General features: G+C 50.9%; 2 protein-coding genes across 8 annotated transcripts in view; both read left to right on the top strand.

Annotated features, from left to right (window-relative positions):
• Positions 1–18323, top strand: part of PPP1R17 (protein phosphatase 1 regulatory subunit 17) — a 749123-nt gene that overhangs the window by 112347 nt on the left and 618453 nt on the right. The window lies entirely within an intron of this gene.
• Positions 1–18323, top strand: part of ADCYAP1R1 (ADCYAP receptor type I) — a 61861-nt gene that overhangs the window by 5197 nt on the left and 38341 nt on the right. For all 7 annotated transcript variants that reach the window (XM_007531001.3, XM_007531000.3, XM_007530999.3 and 4 more), the window contains exon 3: positions 17786–17893. In XM_007531001.3, the coding sequence (XP_007531063.1) occupies positions 17786–17893 (108 nt within the window). The remainder of the gene's footprint in view (positions 1–17785; positions 17894–18323) is intronic.

The raw sequence follows: 18323 nt of genomic DNA, 5'->3' as shown, positions 1-18323 counted from the left end.
GGGTCCCGGTGCTCTGCCTCGCCAGCCCCACGGCCATATGCTTTCATGTGCGTGATGAGTCTCCTTGTCATTTCTTCAGCCCGGCAAAGCCAGAGCTCTGGGGCGAGGATGCTCACTGTGAGAGGCCCCTTGTGCCCCAGGTGGTTGCCGCAGGCGGGCACTTTCTCCCCTCCCAGCCCAAGGGTGGAAAGGCACAAAGTGGCTTCAGAGGGAAAGCCGAGGGACAGACAGACAGCTGCAGGGCTAGGAGGGGGGCAGTCTGGGAGAAAGGAGCACACTGTGACAGGTGGTGATGCCCACAGTGTTCTCGGAGTGTATCATCATCATCATCATCATGGCTGCCAGCGTTATGTCACTGGAGTTTGAGGCCTCACGACAGACCCACTCTAGGCATCCTCTTTTATGTTTTACTCCTTTATTTGGTACGACAGAGAGATTGAGAGAGGAGTAGTAAATAGAGAGGGAGAAAGACACAAATACCTGAAGACCTGCTTCACCACTTGTGAAGCTTCTCCCCCCCACCCCTGCCCACAGGTGAGGACCAGGGGCTTGAACCCTGTCCTTGCACATGGTAGTATGTGCCCTTAACCAGGAGTGCCACCACCGGCCTCCCCACCCCCGGGAGTGTTTTAGAGACATCGCTGAGGGCTGCTGTTGAGGGAAGCAGCAAGTCTGAAGAGACTGCGTGGTTGTCTCCCTCACCCGGAGCTCTGATGCTAAGTGGGGCTTGAGCATCAGGGCCAGCTCTGTCATGTGACACCGGGGCAGTGGCTGGCAGCGAGCGTCCCTGGCTGAGACACACTGAGGGCCACAGCCAGCTCTCTCTGGGACGGGACCCAGGCAGAGGGAGGGTGCCCTTTGTGCTGCAGAGCTCCTGTGCCCAGAAGAGGAGGAGACGGGAGGGACTCCTGTGCGTGGGAACTGGCAGCCCTGCTCTCCAGCGTCCCCAGGCCCACGCAAGTCCCAGGCCACCGCCTGCTGGGCTGGCCACTTGGTTCTCTGCGCTCCGGCCAGGCAGCCTGCCGCCCCTCGTGAGCAGAGCTGGCTTCGCCTTTTCAGGGCTAAGCGCTGCCGCCAGCCTGGGGGTGTCCTCTGGGGGAGGGGGTCAGCTACGCAGGCTGGTGTGTACTGTGCTTCCTGGGGCCTCTCAACTCTGGAGAAGACAGGAAAGGTCCTCTCGCAGAAGCCCTGACAGGGGCAAGAGAAATGGGCAGGGGAAAGATGAAGGCCTGCTCATCATGATTCCAGAGCCTGCTCCCAGCCCTGCCCGTGCTCCAGAGAGGCCCAGAATTCAAGAGTCACTGCGGGTGGGGCCCAGGCTTCTTTCCCCCTCTCCCCTCCACTTCATTATTTAGTTTTTACCCACCAGGGATGTTGTTGGGATTTGCTGTCTTCATGAGTCCACTGTTACTAGTGGGTATTCATTTATATATTTATTTATCGGTTAGAGGCAGAGAGAAATCAAGAGGGGAGGGAGAGACAAACAGAGAGGGATAGAGAGACACCAGCAGCCCCATTTCACCGACTGTGACACTTCCGCTCTGTAAGTGGGGACCGAGTGGTTGAATCCAGGTCTTTGCACGCTGTAATATGTATACTCAGCAAAGTGTGCTACTGCCCAGCCCCTGTTTTTCTTTCTAATGAAGATGAGAGAGAGAGGGGGGGGGGGAGGGAGAGGGAGAGGGAGAGGGAGAGGGAGAAGGAGTTAAGAGACACCTAGAGCATTGCTCCACAGTTACTGAAGCTTCCCTTTTGCAGATGGGGACCAGGGGCTTGAATGCACGTCCTCGCACATACTAATATGAGAGCTCAACCTGAAGTGCCACCACCTGACTTCAAACCAGATCAAACCAGATCAGCCCTTCTTGCTTCAGAACAGAAACTGTATCCCGAATGGGGACGGGCGGGCAGGGATTGGTTTTTTACGTTACTGGGGATTAGCGGTTTACAGTCCACAGTAAAACACAGTCGTTGGTCCATGTGTCACATTTCCCAGTTTTCCACCTAACACTCTAACCCCCCACTAGGTCCTCCTCCACCATCATGTTCCAGGACCTGAACCCTCCTCCCCTCCAACCCCAGAGTCCTTGACTTTGGTGCAGGACACCAGCTCCAGTCCAAGCTCTACTTTGTGTTTTCTATTCTTATTTCTCAACTTCTGTCCATGAGTGAGACAATCCCATATTCACCTTTCTCTTTCTGATTTATCTCACTTAACGTGACTCCTTAAAACTCCATCCAAGATGAGGTGACAAAAGTGGATCCATCATTTTTAATAGCTGAGTAGTATTCCATTGTGTATCTAGACCACAGCTTGCTCAGCCACTCATCTGTTGTTGGACATCTGGGTTGCTTCCAGGTTTTGGCTATTACACATTGTGCTGCTATGATAATAGGTGTACACAGATGTTTTTGGATGGGTGTGTTGGGTTCCTTAGGATGTATCCCCAGGAGAGGAATTGCAGGGCCATAGGGTAGGCCCTCTTCTAGCCTTCTGAGAGTTCTCCAGACTGCTCTCCACGGGGGCTGGACACATTTATATCGCCACCAGCAGAGCAGGAAGCTCCTTTGTCAGGGCCTTTCACTGAGGATCCCGTCCTGGAATCTGACTGAAGGCGAGTTTCACTGGAATCTGAACCTCTTTTCCTTTATTCTACCAGTTTTTTGGTGATTTAATAATGATGAACAAGATTGTGAGAGAATGGGTACAATTCCACATGGTTCCCACCACCAGAGTTCCCTGTCCCATCCCCTCCATTAGAAACTTCCCTGTTCTTTATCCCTCTGGGAGCATGGACCAAAATTCTTTATGGGGAGCAGAAGGTGGGAGGTCTGGCTTCTGTCATGGCTTCTCTGCTGAGTGTGGGTGTTGGCAGGTGGATCCACAACCCCCAGCCTGTTTCTGTCTTTTTTTCTTTTATAGCAGAGCACTGGTCAGCTCTGGCTTATGGTGGTGCAGGGGAATTGAACCTGGGACTTTGGGGCCTCAGGTGTGAGAATCTGTTTGCATAACCATTACGCTGTCCTTTCTCCCCTACCCCAGCCTGTTTCTATCTTTTCCTAGTGGGGCAGGGCTCTGGGGAGGGGAGGTTCCAGGACACATTGGTGAGGGCGTCTGCCCAGGGAGGTCAGGATGGCATCACAGTAGCATCTGCACTTGGTGGCTGAAAGATGTAAAGCAGGACAGATTATTTAATCAACAGGAACCCAAAGGTAGGAACAGAGCAGATGAGACTAAGAGTCTTTGTGTGGGAGGAAGCTAGGAAGTCTATTTTAGGTCTGTTCCATGTGGCCTATGACTTTAGTGATTTTTGCCTGAGCCTGAGCCTGGCAGCTAACATGCAGGTGGGCTAAAAGTATTGTCTGGGAAAGCGGTGTTAGAGTTGAGACTAGGACTAGAAAGCTGGATCAGGGCAGAGAGTAGCTCCCAAACTTGAGGAAGGTATATAAATAGCATTGACTGTTAACCCCATTGATGTTACTCAGCGCCTATATTTATTCACATTTAGTACAGGAGCCTGTGGGACCTCCCAGTCCCTGTCAGTCTGAGCTTGCAGTCTGTGGTCACAGCTGGGAACATTCTAGCCTGCACTCATTTAAGGACTGAAATGATTCTCAAATTTGAACTTGACTCAACCTTCCCGAAAGTCTTGTGAAAGTAGCTTGCTGGGCACATGTCCTAGTTTGTGATTCCATGGTTCTGGTGTGGGCGTGCATGCGTGCGTGCGTGCGTATGTGCATGCGTGCGTGTGTGTGTGTGTGTGTGCGTGTGCGTGTGTGTGTGTGTGTGTGTGTGTGTGTGGAGGGGGGCACAGGCTTCTTGTGCTGCTTCCAGAGCTCCTGTTTGCAGAACCATTGACTTGCGGACACAAAGGCTGCATCTTTTGTCCTTCCCTCTTCGATTCCTAGTCCCATTCCTAGAATTGATTATGCAATTGGTCCTTATTTTATGGATTAGAGACATTTTGTGTTAAAAAAAAATCAAGTGGTGGCACAGTGATAAAACTTTGGACTCTCAAGCATGAGGTCCTGAGTTCAATCCCCGGCAGCACATGTGCCAGAGATGTCTGGTTCTTTCTCTCTCCTCCTATCCTATCTTTCTCAATGGACTTTTTTTTTTCTTCTGTCACTGGGACTTCACTACTCCAGGCTGATTTTTTTTATTTTTTGAGATAGAAAGACAGACAGGGAAAGATACCACCACACAGAAGCTCCCTCTGTAAGGTGTGTGTGTGTGGGGGGGGAGTGCATATAGCAAAGCAAACACATGATCCAAGTGGACCCTAGACAGCTACTTTTACTCCCAAAGGAAAAAATTATTTTTCACTCTCTCCAGTATTTATTATGAGAGAGATGAGAGAGGGAGGGGAGGGAGGGAGAGAGAGAGAGAGGGAGAGGGAGAGGGAGAGAGAGAGAGAGAGAGGGAGAGAGAGAGAAAGCTAAACTAGAGTATTGCTCTGGTGCATGTGGCACTAGGGGCATCAGACAGGCAAGACCATTTCTCTACTAGCTGAGCTCTTTCTTCATCCTGCACATAGTCATCAGCGTAAATGGAACCTTTTCCCTCTCTTAAATTGTTCGCCGAAATGAGGAACTTGTTCTAACAATAACCCACGCTTCCTTGAGCAGTTTCCAAAGAGAGGACTGAGCCTTTGTCTGACTCCCCTCGGTGCCCCATGCATTACAGGTTTTGAACACTGGGTGGAAGTGGATGAAATCGTCACCATGACAACCCTTGTTTTGTTCCATGTGCGACTAGCAGCTCTTGTGCCATCCGCCTGCCTGGGTGGACGCTTTCCCTCCTGCCGTCCCCAGTCGCTGCTGCTCTCAGCTGTGATGCTGTCCTTAGAGAGAGCAGCCCCAGGGGCGCCCACAGCATTTTCTCACAAACAGGACCCCGCCCTCGTGCCTGAGTTCCTCTGAGTGGGTCTCTCTCCCTCTCTTTCTTTCTTTCTTTTCCTCCCTCTCTGACTTCCTCCATTTCAGTCTTTTATTTATTTGATAAAAGAAAAATCAAAAGGGATAGAGAAGATAGAATGTGAGAGAGACAGAGGACACCTGCACCATCGCTTCACTGCTTCTGAAGCTGTTTGCAGGTGGGGACTGAGGGCTTAAACCTGGGTCCTGCAGCATCCCTTCACTGCTTCTGAAGCTGTTTGCAGGTGGGGACTGGGAGCTTGAACCTGGGTCCTTGAGCGCTGCAAGATGTGTGCTCAACCAGGTTTGCCATCACCCAGCCCCCCTCTCTCTTAGCATTTAATTTCTTTATTTTTTATATTTATTTTCCCTTTTGTTGCCCTTGTTTTTATTGTTGTTGTAGTTATTGTTGTTATTGATAAATAGGACAGAGAGAAATGGAGAGAGGAGGGGAAGACAGAGGGAGAGAGAAAGACAGACACCTGCAGACCTGCTTCACCTCCTGTGAAGCGACTCCCCTGCAGGTGGGGAGCCGGGGACTTAAACTGGGATCCTTCTGCCAGTCTTTGCGTTTCACACCACGTGTGCTTAACCCACTGCTCTACCACTGGATTCCCTAATTTATTTATTTTAAAATATTTGTTTATTAGATAGAGACAGAGAAATTGAGAGGAAGGGGGAGACAGAGAGGGAAAAAGAGAGAAACCTGCAGCCCTGCTTCACCATTCATGAAGCCTCCCCCCTGCAGGTGAAGGCCAGGGGCCTGAACCCAGTCCGTGCACACTGTAATGCATGTGCTTAACCAGGTGTGCCACCACCTGACTCCCTTTATTTATTTGTTTGAGAGAGAGAGAGAGAGAGAGAGAGGGAGTTAGATACCAGAGCCCTGCTCAGCTCTGGCTTATGGCAGTACTGGTGATTGAACCTGGCACTTCTGAGCCTCAGGCACTGAAGTCCTTTGCATAACCACCATGCTACCTCCCCAGTCCTGACTGAGCTTCACAGAGGCAGCCAGTGCAGCCAATGGAGTCAGGAAGCCATGACTGGCTTAGTGGAGAACTGGGGGAGAGGCAAACAGGGAGTTTTGTGTCTATGTGTGTGTGGGGGGGTCGGTATCTCCCCTGATTCTGCCAGGGAATCCAAGCCTTTTTCAGACTTTCAGCCACCCTGCAGGAGGAAGAGGGAGACTTTCTCAGCGACTTTTCCCCCTATTACTGGGGGGAATTAATGGTCTGCAGTCGGCTGTAAAACACAGTAGTTGGTATGTGTGCAACGTTTCTCAGCTTTCCAGAGAATACTCTAACCTCCACCTACATCCTCCTCTGTCATCGTGTTCCATCCAGGACCTGCACACTACCTGTCTCAGAGTCCTTTGCTTTGGTGCAGTACACTGCTTTCACAGCCTCTTCACAGCCTCTGACGTACCTGCCCGTCCCTAGGAGGCCTCTGTCCCTTCCCTGGCCACATTGTCACCTCTTGTTCTTGTTCCTGCCAGCCCTCCTTAGTCTTCTTGACTAGCTTCTTTGTGACTGTCAGAACTCCTTCTCCTGCTAGGTCAGCCCTCCGCTTCTCCTTCTCTAGTCTGTACTCTTTCACGAGGTGGCCCACTAGGCCAGAACATCCCTGAGCTGGCCTCTCCCTGCCCCTTCTCCTCAGCTTTGCATCCTCCTCTCTGACACCCGGCTCCATTGGCTCTGCACACCATCTCCAGGTAAACATTGCCCGAAGTCATCTGTGGCCTCCCAGCTTGCCAGTTCTGCCCACCCTCTGCCTTGCATCCAGCCCACCCCGCTGTCGTGAGCAGCTCGGTCAGCCAGCCAGACACTCAAGCCAGGAACCCACGTGTGTCTTTGGAGTGCGCCTCTTCCCTCCCTGCTGTAGTGTGGGCAGCCCATCCCTGCAGTGAGGAGTCCAAGGGTGCAGGGTGGCTCCGAGACGCAGCACAGTCACATTCATGGCAGGTGTGTTAGCAGCTGGGAGTGGTGTAACTCAGCTCTGTGTGGTCACTCAGGAATCCAGTCTGCCCCTGCCCTGCCCTTCCCTGCCCCTGCCCCTGTCCCGCCCCTGCCTCTACCCCTGCAACTGTCCCTGCGTCTGCCCTGCCACTGCCCCTGCAACTGCCCCTGCAACTGCCCCTGCCCTGCCCCTGCAACTGCCCCTGCCCTGCCCCTGCTCCTGTCCCTGCCCCTGTTCCTGCCCCTGCCCCTGCCCCTGCCGCTGTCCCTGCCCTGCCCCTGCCCTGCCCCTGCCCTACTCCTGCCCCTGCCCCTACCCCTGCAACTGCACCTGCCCTGCTCCTGCCCCTGCCCTGCCCCTGCCCTGCCCCTGCCCTACTCCTGCCCCTGCCCCTAACCCTGCAACTGCCCCTGTCCTGCTCCTGCCCCTGCCCTGGCCCTGCTCCCCCCCTTTTTTTGTGCCTCCAGTGTTATCACTGGGGCTCAGTGCCACTATGAATCCACTGCTCCTGGTGGCCAGTTTTTTTCATTTTATTGAATAGGACAGAGAGAAGTTGAGAGAAGAGGGGTAGACAAAGAGGGAGAGAGATGCCTGCAAACCTGCTTGTGAAGCATCTCTCCTGCAGGTGGGGAGCAGGGTCTTGAACCCGGATCCTTGTGAGGGCTTGTGCTTTGTACTTTGTGTGCTTAACCAGGTGTGCCACTGCCCAGACCCCTCTTCTTTTTTTAGTTTATTGGGGGATTAATGGTTCACAGTCGACAGTAAAATATAGTAGTTGGTCCATGTGTAACATTTCTCAGTTTTCCACATAACACTCACCTCCTCTGTCATCATGTTTCAAGACCTGAAGCTTCCCCCCACCCCAGAGTCTTTGACTTTGGCGCAAGACACCAGCTCCAGTCCAAGCTCTGCTGTGTGTTCCCCTTCTGATCTTCTTTCTCAACTTCTGTCCAAGGGTGAGACCATCCCATCTTTATCCTTCTCTTTCTGGCTGATCTCAGTTCACGTTCCGGGCATCTTCTGTGTTAGAACACTGCCAGGGTCAGGTGGTGATTGTACACACATTATCATGTGTGAGGATCCTAGTTCAAGCCCCTAGTCCCCAGCTACAGGAGGAAAGCCTCGGGATCAGAAGAGCCCTGAGGAGAGTGTCTCTCCTTTTCTTTCTCTTATTCCATATAAAATGGCCTCCAAGAATGGTGGAATCATGCAGGTACTGGCTTCCATCAATAATCCTGCTGGCACAGGAAAATAATAATAATAATAATAATATTGCCTCTCAAGATGCTGCAGAGAGAGGAGAGGGTGGGGGTGTTTTGAGTAATGTTTGAGAGACCAATTGTCACTCCCACCCACTTGCCATTGGAAAGAACTCAGCTGTGTGAGATGGGTGAGTGTCAGGAGTCCCTGTTAGGCTTGCTGGTCGCTTCTTGTCCAGCCAGTCTGTCACCAGGCCCTGTTAGCCCTGCTCCCAAACTCTCCTGTGAAGAACGTCTTTCCATCTCAGCTGCCAATATTCCACATTAAACATCTCCGTCTTCCCCTGGACGGCTGCCATGTCTACACTCACGAATGTGTTCAGTGTCTGCTTTTCTGCTCTTGAAATAAATCACTGCTTCACACAATCAAATCAGGTCATGTGACTTTTTTATTAGAAATTTAATAATGATTAACAAGATTGTAAGGTAATGGGTATTTTATCCCTCTGGGAGTATGGACTAAAGATCTTTATGGGGCGCAGAAAGTGGAGGAGGTCTGGCTTCTGTAGTTGCTTCTCTGCTGGACATGGGCATTGACAAGTGGATCCATCTATCCTAGTGGGTCAGGGCTCTGGGGAGGTGGGGTTCCATGACATTGGTGAGGTTGTCTGCCCAGAGAAGTCAGGTTGGCATGCATCATGGTAGCATTTGCAACTTGGTAGCTGAAAAGCATTAAGATATAAAGCAGGAAATATTGTTTGATAAACAGGAACCCAAAGGTTGGAATAGAGCGGATGAAATTGGGGAAGAAGCTTTGTGTAGGAAGTCTATTTTAGGTATATTCCAAGGAGCCCATGACTTTAGTAAGTTTTACCTGAGCCTGACAGCTAACATGCAGGTGGACTAAAATTATTGTCCGGGAAGGTGGTGTCAAATTTGAAAATAGGACTAGACAGCTGGATTAGGACAGAGAGCAGCTCCCAAACATGAGCAAGGTAGATAAATACCATTGACTGTCACCCACATTGATCTGACCTAAAACCCTACTGTGGGAGGTAGAGTAAAGCCCTCACCAAAGATTCTCTTGTTCCCAAGTCTGCAGCCTGTGCATGTCTTACCTTACTTGAAAAAGGGCCTTGGCAGAATTAATTCACTATGGATGGGGCAACTTTCTTGGACTATTCATGTGACTATAATGTAACTGTTTACAAGTCAAAGAAGGAGGTGCTGGGATGGTGGCCGAGCAAAGAGATGTGAGGATGCCCTCTGACTGGCTTTGAGGATGCCACAAAGGAAGGGCTGGGGTTAACTTCCTGTCTTTGGAGCCTGCAGAAGGAATGCACCCCGCAGACAACCTGACTGCAGCCCAGGGAGACCTATTCAGGACCCTCTCATCCACAACTACAATAGTTGATTGTGGCCTTTTAAGCTGCCATGTTAGGGAAGCAATGGGAAGTCAGCACAGCAGCTGGGGGCTTTGAGTCTTTAGCATAAAATCCGCAGGCTTTTGTGCTGTGTGGCAGAGAGCAAGGATATTTGATTCAGTCCATCTTGCTCTGCAGCACCTGACTGAGATGGGCATTTAGTGTTTCTTTAAAAAGTGCCTGAATGAGAGGGCGGAGAAGAGAAACAGTGAGAAGAAACAAGGTCAGTTTGGCCCTGCTAACAAAGTGAGCTTGGTGGCTCAGCAGGGCATGATTTACTATCTTACAGTTGTGGATGTGAGAAGTCTGGGTTCTTGCAGTCTCCACAAAACTAAGCTTGGCTGGGCCCGGTGCCTGGAATGCTGAGGGAGAGAAAAGCTGGACATACTTTTCTGGGAGTGAAAGAAAAGAATATGCTTGCTGCCCTCCCCTGGGAGCACCCAGGCTATCTCAGGGTCCCAGAGCCTGGCCTCACCAGCTCTGGACACAGCGTCTTTAAGGATTTAGGTGCGGTGCCCTGTGGCCAGAGCAGGTCCTTGGAGAAGGGGAGAGAGCCTGAGCTGCCCACGTGTCTGTGCCTTCCTGTTTGGGACAGACCTGGAAGTGAAATGTGTGGGGACGCTGGGACTAGAGCCTCAGGTCTCCCACAGTGATGCAGACCAGAAAGGGGGCGTGAGGGCTGTGAGTTCTAATGTGTCAGGGGTGTTGTCCCCCAAATGGAAAAAACGGAACTGTTTCTCCACTGCCAACACTCCTTATAGCAAATGTGTGAGATTTTCATATCAAGCAGTCCTCTAGTTTTATTATTATTATTTATCTTTATTTATTTATTGGAAGAGACAGCCAGAAATTGAGAGGGAGGAGGGGAAGATGGAAAGAGGGAGAGACAGAGAGACACTTGCAGCCCTACTCTACCACTTGTGAAGCTTTCCCCTTGCAGGTGGGGACCAGGGACTTGAACCTGGGTCCTTGTGTGTTGTAACCTGTGCGCTTAATCAGGTACACCACCGCCTGGCCCAATCCTTCAGTTTTGTTTTGTTTTTAAACTCCAGTTGCTGGGGCTCAGTGCCAGCACTACAAATCCACTGCTCTTGGTAGCCATGTTCTTCTTCTTTTGGGGTTGGACAGAGAGATTGAGGGAGGGAGATAGAGAGGGGCCTGAAGACCTGCTCCACCACTGTGAATCCCCCCCTTGGTAGGGAGTTGGAGGCTTGAACCCCAGCCCTTGCACTTAATATTGTGTCCTTCACTGGGCCTCCAACCCCCACAATCCTGTAGCGTTATCCAAACACAATCTGGTATCCTTTCAGTAACTCGATTCCAACACTCACCATGTAACGCTAGCATAGACCCCACGAGTCCAGTGAGACTGCCCCCAGCTTTGGATGCCAGCTACAAAAAGGGGCTCCTCTGGCTGGTGACCAAGACTTCTGTCCAACTTGGCTGCAAGTTGGGGTTTCCGTAAAGCCCACCTCACCTCTGAGAATTTGCCACACTGCTTGTATAACTCAGGAAGACTCATCAGCCTCCATGTAGACATGTGGGGTGCAGAAGAAGGTTGAGCAGCTGCATGGAGGGAGCCCCGGTGGGCTCTCCAGTGTGGACATTTCTGTCTCGCAGGAGTTTTGAGGTATGCTACCCTCCTGGTTGAAGGATGTGCCCACCAGCCTACTTGCTCTAGGACCCCACTGTTTAAGATTCTGAGGGCTATTCCATTTATAAGCATAACTGATGAAATCACTGGCCATTGGTCACAGATTCAGTTTCCAGCCCTTCAGTGTGGGGCTGGACCTAAAAGTTCTGGCTGAAATCACAAAGCTGATTCCTCCTGCAACCAGCCTCCACTCTCCAAGAGTCACCTCAACAGCCTCAACTCAGGTCTGGCCCAAAGGAGCTTGTGAATACCAAAAGACATCCTTTCTTTTTGTGGTTATTCTTCTTATTTATGTATTTATTTTTCCATTTCCAGGGTAATTGCTGGAGCTTGTTGCCTGCACCACGATTCCACCGCTCCTGGTGGTCTTTCTTTCTTTCTTTCTTTCTTTCTTTCTTCCTTCCTTTCTTTCTTTCTTTCTTTCTTTCTTTCTTTCTTTCTTTCTTTCTTTTTTGGCTAGGACAGAGAGTAGTTGAGAAGGGAGGGGAAAGACACCTACAGACCTGCTTCACCACTTGTAAGCACCCCTGCAGGTGGGGAGCAGGGCTTGAGCAAGGAGCCTTGCATTTCATACTATGTGCACTTAATTGGGTGTGCCACTGCCTGGCCCCCTTCTATTTATTTATTTTGGGATAGAGATAGAAAGAAATTGATAGGGGAGGGGAGATAGAGGGAAAGAGACAGACACTGCAGCCCTGCTTCACCACTTGTGAAGCTTCAGAAGAAATTATTTTTTATTCCATTGCTCTGGAAATTATAAGGGTTTTTAGGATTTCTGTGCCAGGAATCAGAACAAAACTCAAATATATACTTATATATTTATTTGTTGCTGTAATCACTAAGACTTCACTGCCCTGCACTGCCTTTTTCAGTCAGAGAGACCCCATGTGCTGAAGGCCCTCCTGTGTGGTGCAGGCTGTACTGAGCCAGGGGAGAGTTGGCACATTACCTGGGAGGCTGTCCTTCCAGCCTCATACATGCACTCCTCATGTCGTAATATCACAGTCTCCCCAGCACAGAAAGTGCCCCACGGGACCCCGGGTGTATAAGGCTGGTTCTAGGGTTCCTGTCTGCCTTGGTTCTGTCTGACTTGCCCCCAGGCCCCTTTGTCTCTGGAGGACACCCAGACTCCAGACGTGGGGACCACGTGGCTTTGAGAATGTGGCCGGGTAGGTGCCTCGGGTGTTTCTGCTCTGGCAGTGGGTTCAGGGAAGGTAGCCTGGAGTCGCCAGAGGCTGCAGCTGTGCCTGTGGCCACAGGCAGTGTCCAGATTTGAGTTCTGACCACTCAGAAGTGGGAATGTCCTGCTGTGTGGGGAAACTGAGACAGGAAGGTGTAGGCAGACGCTCACCAGAATCCTGCAGTGAGCTGCTGGCTAGCTTGGCAGATGGCCCCTGGATCTTTGCATTAATTTAATTTTTTGAAGTTATTATTTATTTATTTATTTATTGGATAGAGACGGCCGGAAATTGAGAAGGGGGGGAGATAGAGAGACACCTGCAGCCCTGCTTCACCACTCAGGAATCTTTCTTCTTGCAGATGGGAACCAGGGCTTGAACCTGAGTCCTTGCACACTGTAATGTGTGCGCTTAACCAAGTGTGCCACCACCTGTCCCTCCCCCCAGATCTTAAAGGTGCCCTGCATGTGCCGAGAGACACACTTGCCCTCCCGGCCCCTGCCCCTAATTGCAAGCTTCGCCAGGCTGTTTTCTGCAGCGCTGCAGCCCTGGGTCTGAGGGCCTTCCTCTGAGCCTGTGACCTGGAACCTGAAAGCCACGGCCCTCCCTCCCCTACAGCCCTACCTGACCCTGCATGTCCTCCCCGCCCCCGTCCTCACGAAGGTGCTGTCTGATGTGCGCAGGATCTCAGGAAAGTCTGTTGGCAGGAGTGGCTGGCTGTGTCAGGGCCTCACGGTTTCCACTGAGGAAGCAGCTGCTGGCTGGGGCTTCCAGGGTGGAGACCGACCGCAGCCAGGCTCCACTGCTGCTCTGCCCTTGTCACAGCCCAAGGGGGGTCTCCTGGGCCATAACCAGCCACCTGCTGGCTAGACATCCTGCCCTATGAGACAGGGATCCTCAACGCACTCTCTGTTGCTGAGAGACCTGCATCCCTGCGTGGCTCCCAGACTTTTTTGGCCTGTTGTCTTCAGAGCTTCCTTTCTTTGCTCCTTTTTTTTTTTAAATGATTTTTTTATTAGTGATTTAATATTGATTTACAAAATTATAAGATAACGGATATAACTCCACATCATTCCCACCATCAAAGTTCTGTGTCCTCATTTCCTCCATTGGAAACTATAGCAGTTCTCCTAAGCGTGCAGATATGGGTAATCTATTATTTCTACAACTATCTGTCCATATTTATATATGTTCTCCCATTTGTTTTCTGTGACCCCATTTTCTCTTCCTTCCCAAGTCACACCTACACCTATTACTATTTCTGAATGTCCCTCCTTTTTTTTCCTCTTCTCTCTCAGGGTCCTGATGGAGTTCTGGTCCAGAGCTCTCTAGTCCTCTTTCCCTAGCATTTCTCCCCCACTGGGAATATGGACCCAAATTATTTTGGGGAACAGAAGGTGGGAGTTGTGGCTTCTGTAATTGCTTCTCCACTGGACATGGGTGTTGGCAGGTGGATCCACACCCCCAGCCTGTCTCTGTCTTTCCCTAGTGGGGCAGGGCTCTGGGGAGGGGAGGTTCCAGGACATATGGGTGAGGTCGTCTGCCCAGGAAAGTCAGGTTGGTGTCATGATAGCATCTGCAACTTGGTGTCTAAAAGGTGGTAAGATGATTAATGAACAGGAAACAAAAAGTTGGAACAGAACAGATGAGAACAGAGATCTTAGGGTGGAAGGAAGCCAGGAAGCCTACATCATGCGTGCTGCTAGGGGCCACAACTATTGTAGATTTTGCTTGAGTTTCTTAGCAACATGGAGTCTGACAAAACTATTGTCTCCAGAGCTTTCTTGATGCTTTCGGCTCTCAACCTTAGTCCATCACAGAGCAGGATGCTATGGGCCCGTGTAATTAGGCTTAAAGTCCAAGAGGACCTGGTCTGGATTCTGAGAGACGGGGTTTTCTGCATGGGAAGCTATGAGTATCTGGATTCCACACAGCATTCCACACAGATCAGTCGTGGAACTAAGAGAGAGACTGAGTTTCTGAAATCTGCTCCAGGCTCCCACCTCTGCTGAATGATCACCTAAGCTTCCTCTGTGATGCCCTCAAATGTCTTCCCACCTTCTGGGGCTGGGCATGATCTCCACACCTCCTGGACCTGCCTCAGGAAAACAACGCCTGGGCACATCCTCATGGAAACCATGAAACAGTGACCATAATAGCCGACTCCCACAGTGAGCGAGCCAAGCCTTCTACTTCTTCCTCCTCTTCCTCTCTTCCTCCTCCTTTTTATAGAGGCAGAGAGAGAGAGAGAGAGAGAGAGAGAGAGAGACTGACCACAGCCTGGAAGCGTCCTTCAGTGCCATGGGGCTCAGGCTCGAACTTGGGTCAAGGCAGCACACCGTGCATGTGAGCTATCTCTTGACCACTGTGCCTTTCCAGGATTTGTTTTTTTCCTCCAGGATTATTGCCGGGGCTCAGTGCCTGCAGAATGAATCCACTGCTCCTGGAGGCCATTTTTTCCCTTTTGTTACTCTGGTTTTTTTTTTTTTTTTAACCACTGTTGTGGTTATTATTACCATTGTTTTTGATGTCACTGTTGTTGGATAGGACAGAGAGAAATGGAGAGAGGAGTGGAAGACAGGGGTTGGGGAAAGACAGACACCTGCAGACCTGCTTCACCACTTGTGAAGCGACTCCCCTGCAGGTGGGGAGCCGGGGGCTCAAACTGGGATCCTTCTGTTGGTCCTTGCACTTTGTGCCACCTGCGCTTAACCCGCTGCGCTACCGCCCGACCCCCTCCAGGAGTTTTAGTGCCGGAGTTCACCCACCTCAGAGTAGCCCCATGGAGTGGGATGCTGATGGCCGTGGGCTGCCCATAACAGGCAGAACATCTTTCTCTGGAACTTCTGTCGTCAGTGCCCCGAGCAGCACATGGGCTCCTCTCCTGCGATGCTGAGCTCTGCTGTGGGACCCTCCCACCATGGCCCAGGGCATGTCTGTATGCACTTACCTCCTCTGCTGACTCTAAACGTGGGGGTGTCCCCACCCCGCTGTCTTACTTGCATTCCCTCTCTGGATGAACTCTTATTCCCGTGGCCTCACGTCATTCCTCACATGTCTAAGAGCTGGACTTAGGGACCACATTAAGACATTGAGGGTCGTGGCATGGGAGGTTGACGTGCTGGGCTTACAAAACTCGAGATCCGGAGTTCAACCCCCGGTACTGCGTTGCAGGAACGATGCTCTGGTTGTCTTGTTCCCTCCCTCCTTTCTCTTTCTCATAAATAAATAAATAGTTTAAAGTAAGCATAAAAGCAAGAGGGGTCAGGTGGCGGCACACCTGACGAAGTGCTCACATCATAGTGTGCTTGCACCCAGGTTCCAGCCCCTGTCCCACCTGTAGGGAGAGCTTCATGAGAGGGGACAGAGAGCTATGGGTCTGTTGCCCTCCCCCTCTCCTCCCCTCCCCTCCCCTCTCAATTTCTCACTGCCTCTATCCAATAATAAAAAAATTTAAAAGGGGGTTGGGTAATAGTGCACTGGCTTAAGCCCACATAGTACAAAGCACAAGGACCTCACAAGGATCCCGGTTCGAGTCCCTAGTTCCTCACCTGCAAAGGGGTGGGGGTGGGGTTGCTTCGCAAGCAGTGAAGCAGGTCTGCAGGTGTCTATTCTCCTTTCTCCCTATGTTCCTCTCCCCTCTCAATTTCTCTCCATCCTAGCCTATATTTTAAAAAAGCATGTGGCGGTTCTGGGCGGTAGCACAGTGGTTTAAGCACACATGGCACAAAGTGCAAGGACCCGTGTAAGGATCCTGGTTCGAGCTTCTGGCTCCCCACCTGCAAGGGAGTCGCTTCACAGGCAGTGAAGCAGGTCTGCAGGTGTTTGTCTTTCTCCTATTCTGTCTTCTCCTCCTCTCTCCATTTCTCTCTGTCCTATCCAATAACAATAACATCAATAACAACAACAATAAAAAAGGGCAACAAAAGGGAATAAATAAATAATTTAAAAAGTGGAAAAAATGGCCTCCAGGAGCAATGGATTCCTAGCGCAGATAGCAAGTCGAGGAGATAATAACCCTGGAAGCAAACAAATAAAACAAAAAAAGACAAATAAATAAATATTTTAAAAAGCTTGATGTCACTGCTTTATGGGTTTGAGTGGCAGCTCTCTAACCTGGTCCCTGCAGGGTAGTTAACCCCTGATTAGGTGGTGTGCAGTGTGCATGACATGTGTGCAGTGTGCATGTGTAGAGTGTGCAGTGTGCATGTGTAGCACAGTGTCAGTGTGTGTGCAGTGTGAATGTGTAGCATAGTGTCTGTGTGTGCAGTGAGCATGTGTAGCATAGTGTCTGTGTGCAATGCGCATGTGTAGCACAGTGTCAGTGTGTGTGCAGTGTGTATGTGTAGCACAGTGTCAGTGTGTGTGCAGTGTGCATGTGGAGCACAGTGTCAGTGTGTGTGCAGTATACATGTGTAGCACAGTGTCAGTGTGTGTGCAGTATACATGTGTAGCACAGTGTCAGTGTGTGTACAGTGTAGCATAGTGTCAGTGTGTGTGCAGTGTGTATGTGTAGCACAGTGTCAGTGTGTGTGCAGTGTGCATGTGGAGCACAGTGTCAGTGTGTGTGCAGTGTGTATGTGTAGCACAGTGTCAGTGTGTGTGCAGTGTGCATGTGGAGCACAGTGTCAGTGTGTGTGCAGTATACATGTGTAGCACAGTGTCAGTGTGTGTGCAGTATACATGTGTAGCACAGTGTCAGTGTGTGTACAGTGTAGCATAGTGTCAGTGTGTGTGCAGTGTGTATGTGTAGCACAGTGTCAGTGTGTGTACAGTGTAGCATAGTGTCAGTGTGTGTGCAATGTGTATGTGTAGCACAGTGTCAGTGTGTGTGCAGTGTGCATGTGGAGCACAGTGTCAGTGTGTGTGCAGTGTGTATGTGTAGCACAGTGTCAGTGTGTGTGCAGTGTGCATGTGTAGCACAGTGTCAGTGTGTGTGCAGTGTGCATGTGGAGCACAGTGTCAGTGTGTGTGCAGTGTGTATGTGTAGCACAGTGTCAGTGTGTGTGCAGTGTGCATGTGGAGCACAGTGTCAGTGTGTGTGCAGTGTGTATGTGTAGCACAGTGTCAGTGTGTGTGCAGTGTGCATGTGGAGCACAGTGTCAGTTTGTGTGCAGTGTGCATGTGGAGCACAGTGTCAGTGTGTGTGCAGTGTGCATGTGTAGCACAGTGTCAGTGTGTGTGCAGTGTGTATGTGTAGCACAGTGTCAGTGTGTGTGCAGTGTGTATGTGTAGCACAGTGTCAGTGTGTGTGCAGTGTGTATGTGTAGCACAGTGAAAGTGTGTGTGCAGTGTGCATGTGGAGCACAGTGTCAGTTTGTGTGCAGTGTGCATGTGAAGCACAGTGTCAGTGTGTGTGAGTTTCCTGAGTTCCCTCTCTCCCTGCTCTCTGTCTGCTCTCTGCACAGGCTGCCCTGAGTTCCCTCTCTCCCTGCTCACTGTCTGCTCTCTGCACAGGCTGCCCCGGGATGTGGGACAACATCACCTGTTGGAAACCTGCCCATGTGGGCGAGATGGTCCTTGTCAGCTGCCCGGAACTCTTCAGAATCTTCAACCCAGACCAAGGTGGGCCCCCCACTCCCGACCCTCCCTGCCACTTGCTCCCTGTGCCTGGATCCCACACCAAGAGTGAGGTCCTCTGCAGGCACCCTGCTTCCCAGTCCACATGCCGTTGGGAGCTGAGCCCTCTGACTCACGTGGGTCACCTAGAGTCGCTCAGACCTGGCTCCTGGTCCGTGTGAAGACACGTTGTCATGGGTGGGGCCAGACTTGGGGTCTGCCACTTTCAGAGCTGGGGATGTGGATGCTTTGGGCAAGGTAGTTCATTTTCCCACTGTCCTATCACAGGAACACAGGAACAGACTCAGCAGTCACTTGGTTCAGGGCTGGGAATATTTTAATATTCATTGGTTCCAGCTGATGTTACAAAGAGATGCTCAGAAACCCAGAGAGACTATAGACACTGATGTACCACTGGACTCCTGCAGGCAGACAG

Source organism: Erinaceus europaeus, chromosome 8 (assembly GCF_950295315.1).
Source record: "Erinaceus europaeus chromosome 8, mEriEur2.1, whole genome shotgun sequence".
Classification (NCBI taxonomy): Eukaryota; Metazoa; Chordata; class Mammalia; order Eulipotyphla; family Erinaceidae; genus Erinaceus; species Erinaceus europaeus.
The sequence above is the reverse complement of the archived record's forward strand: the minus strand, read 5'-3'. Positions and strand labels throughout refer to the sequence as shown.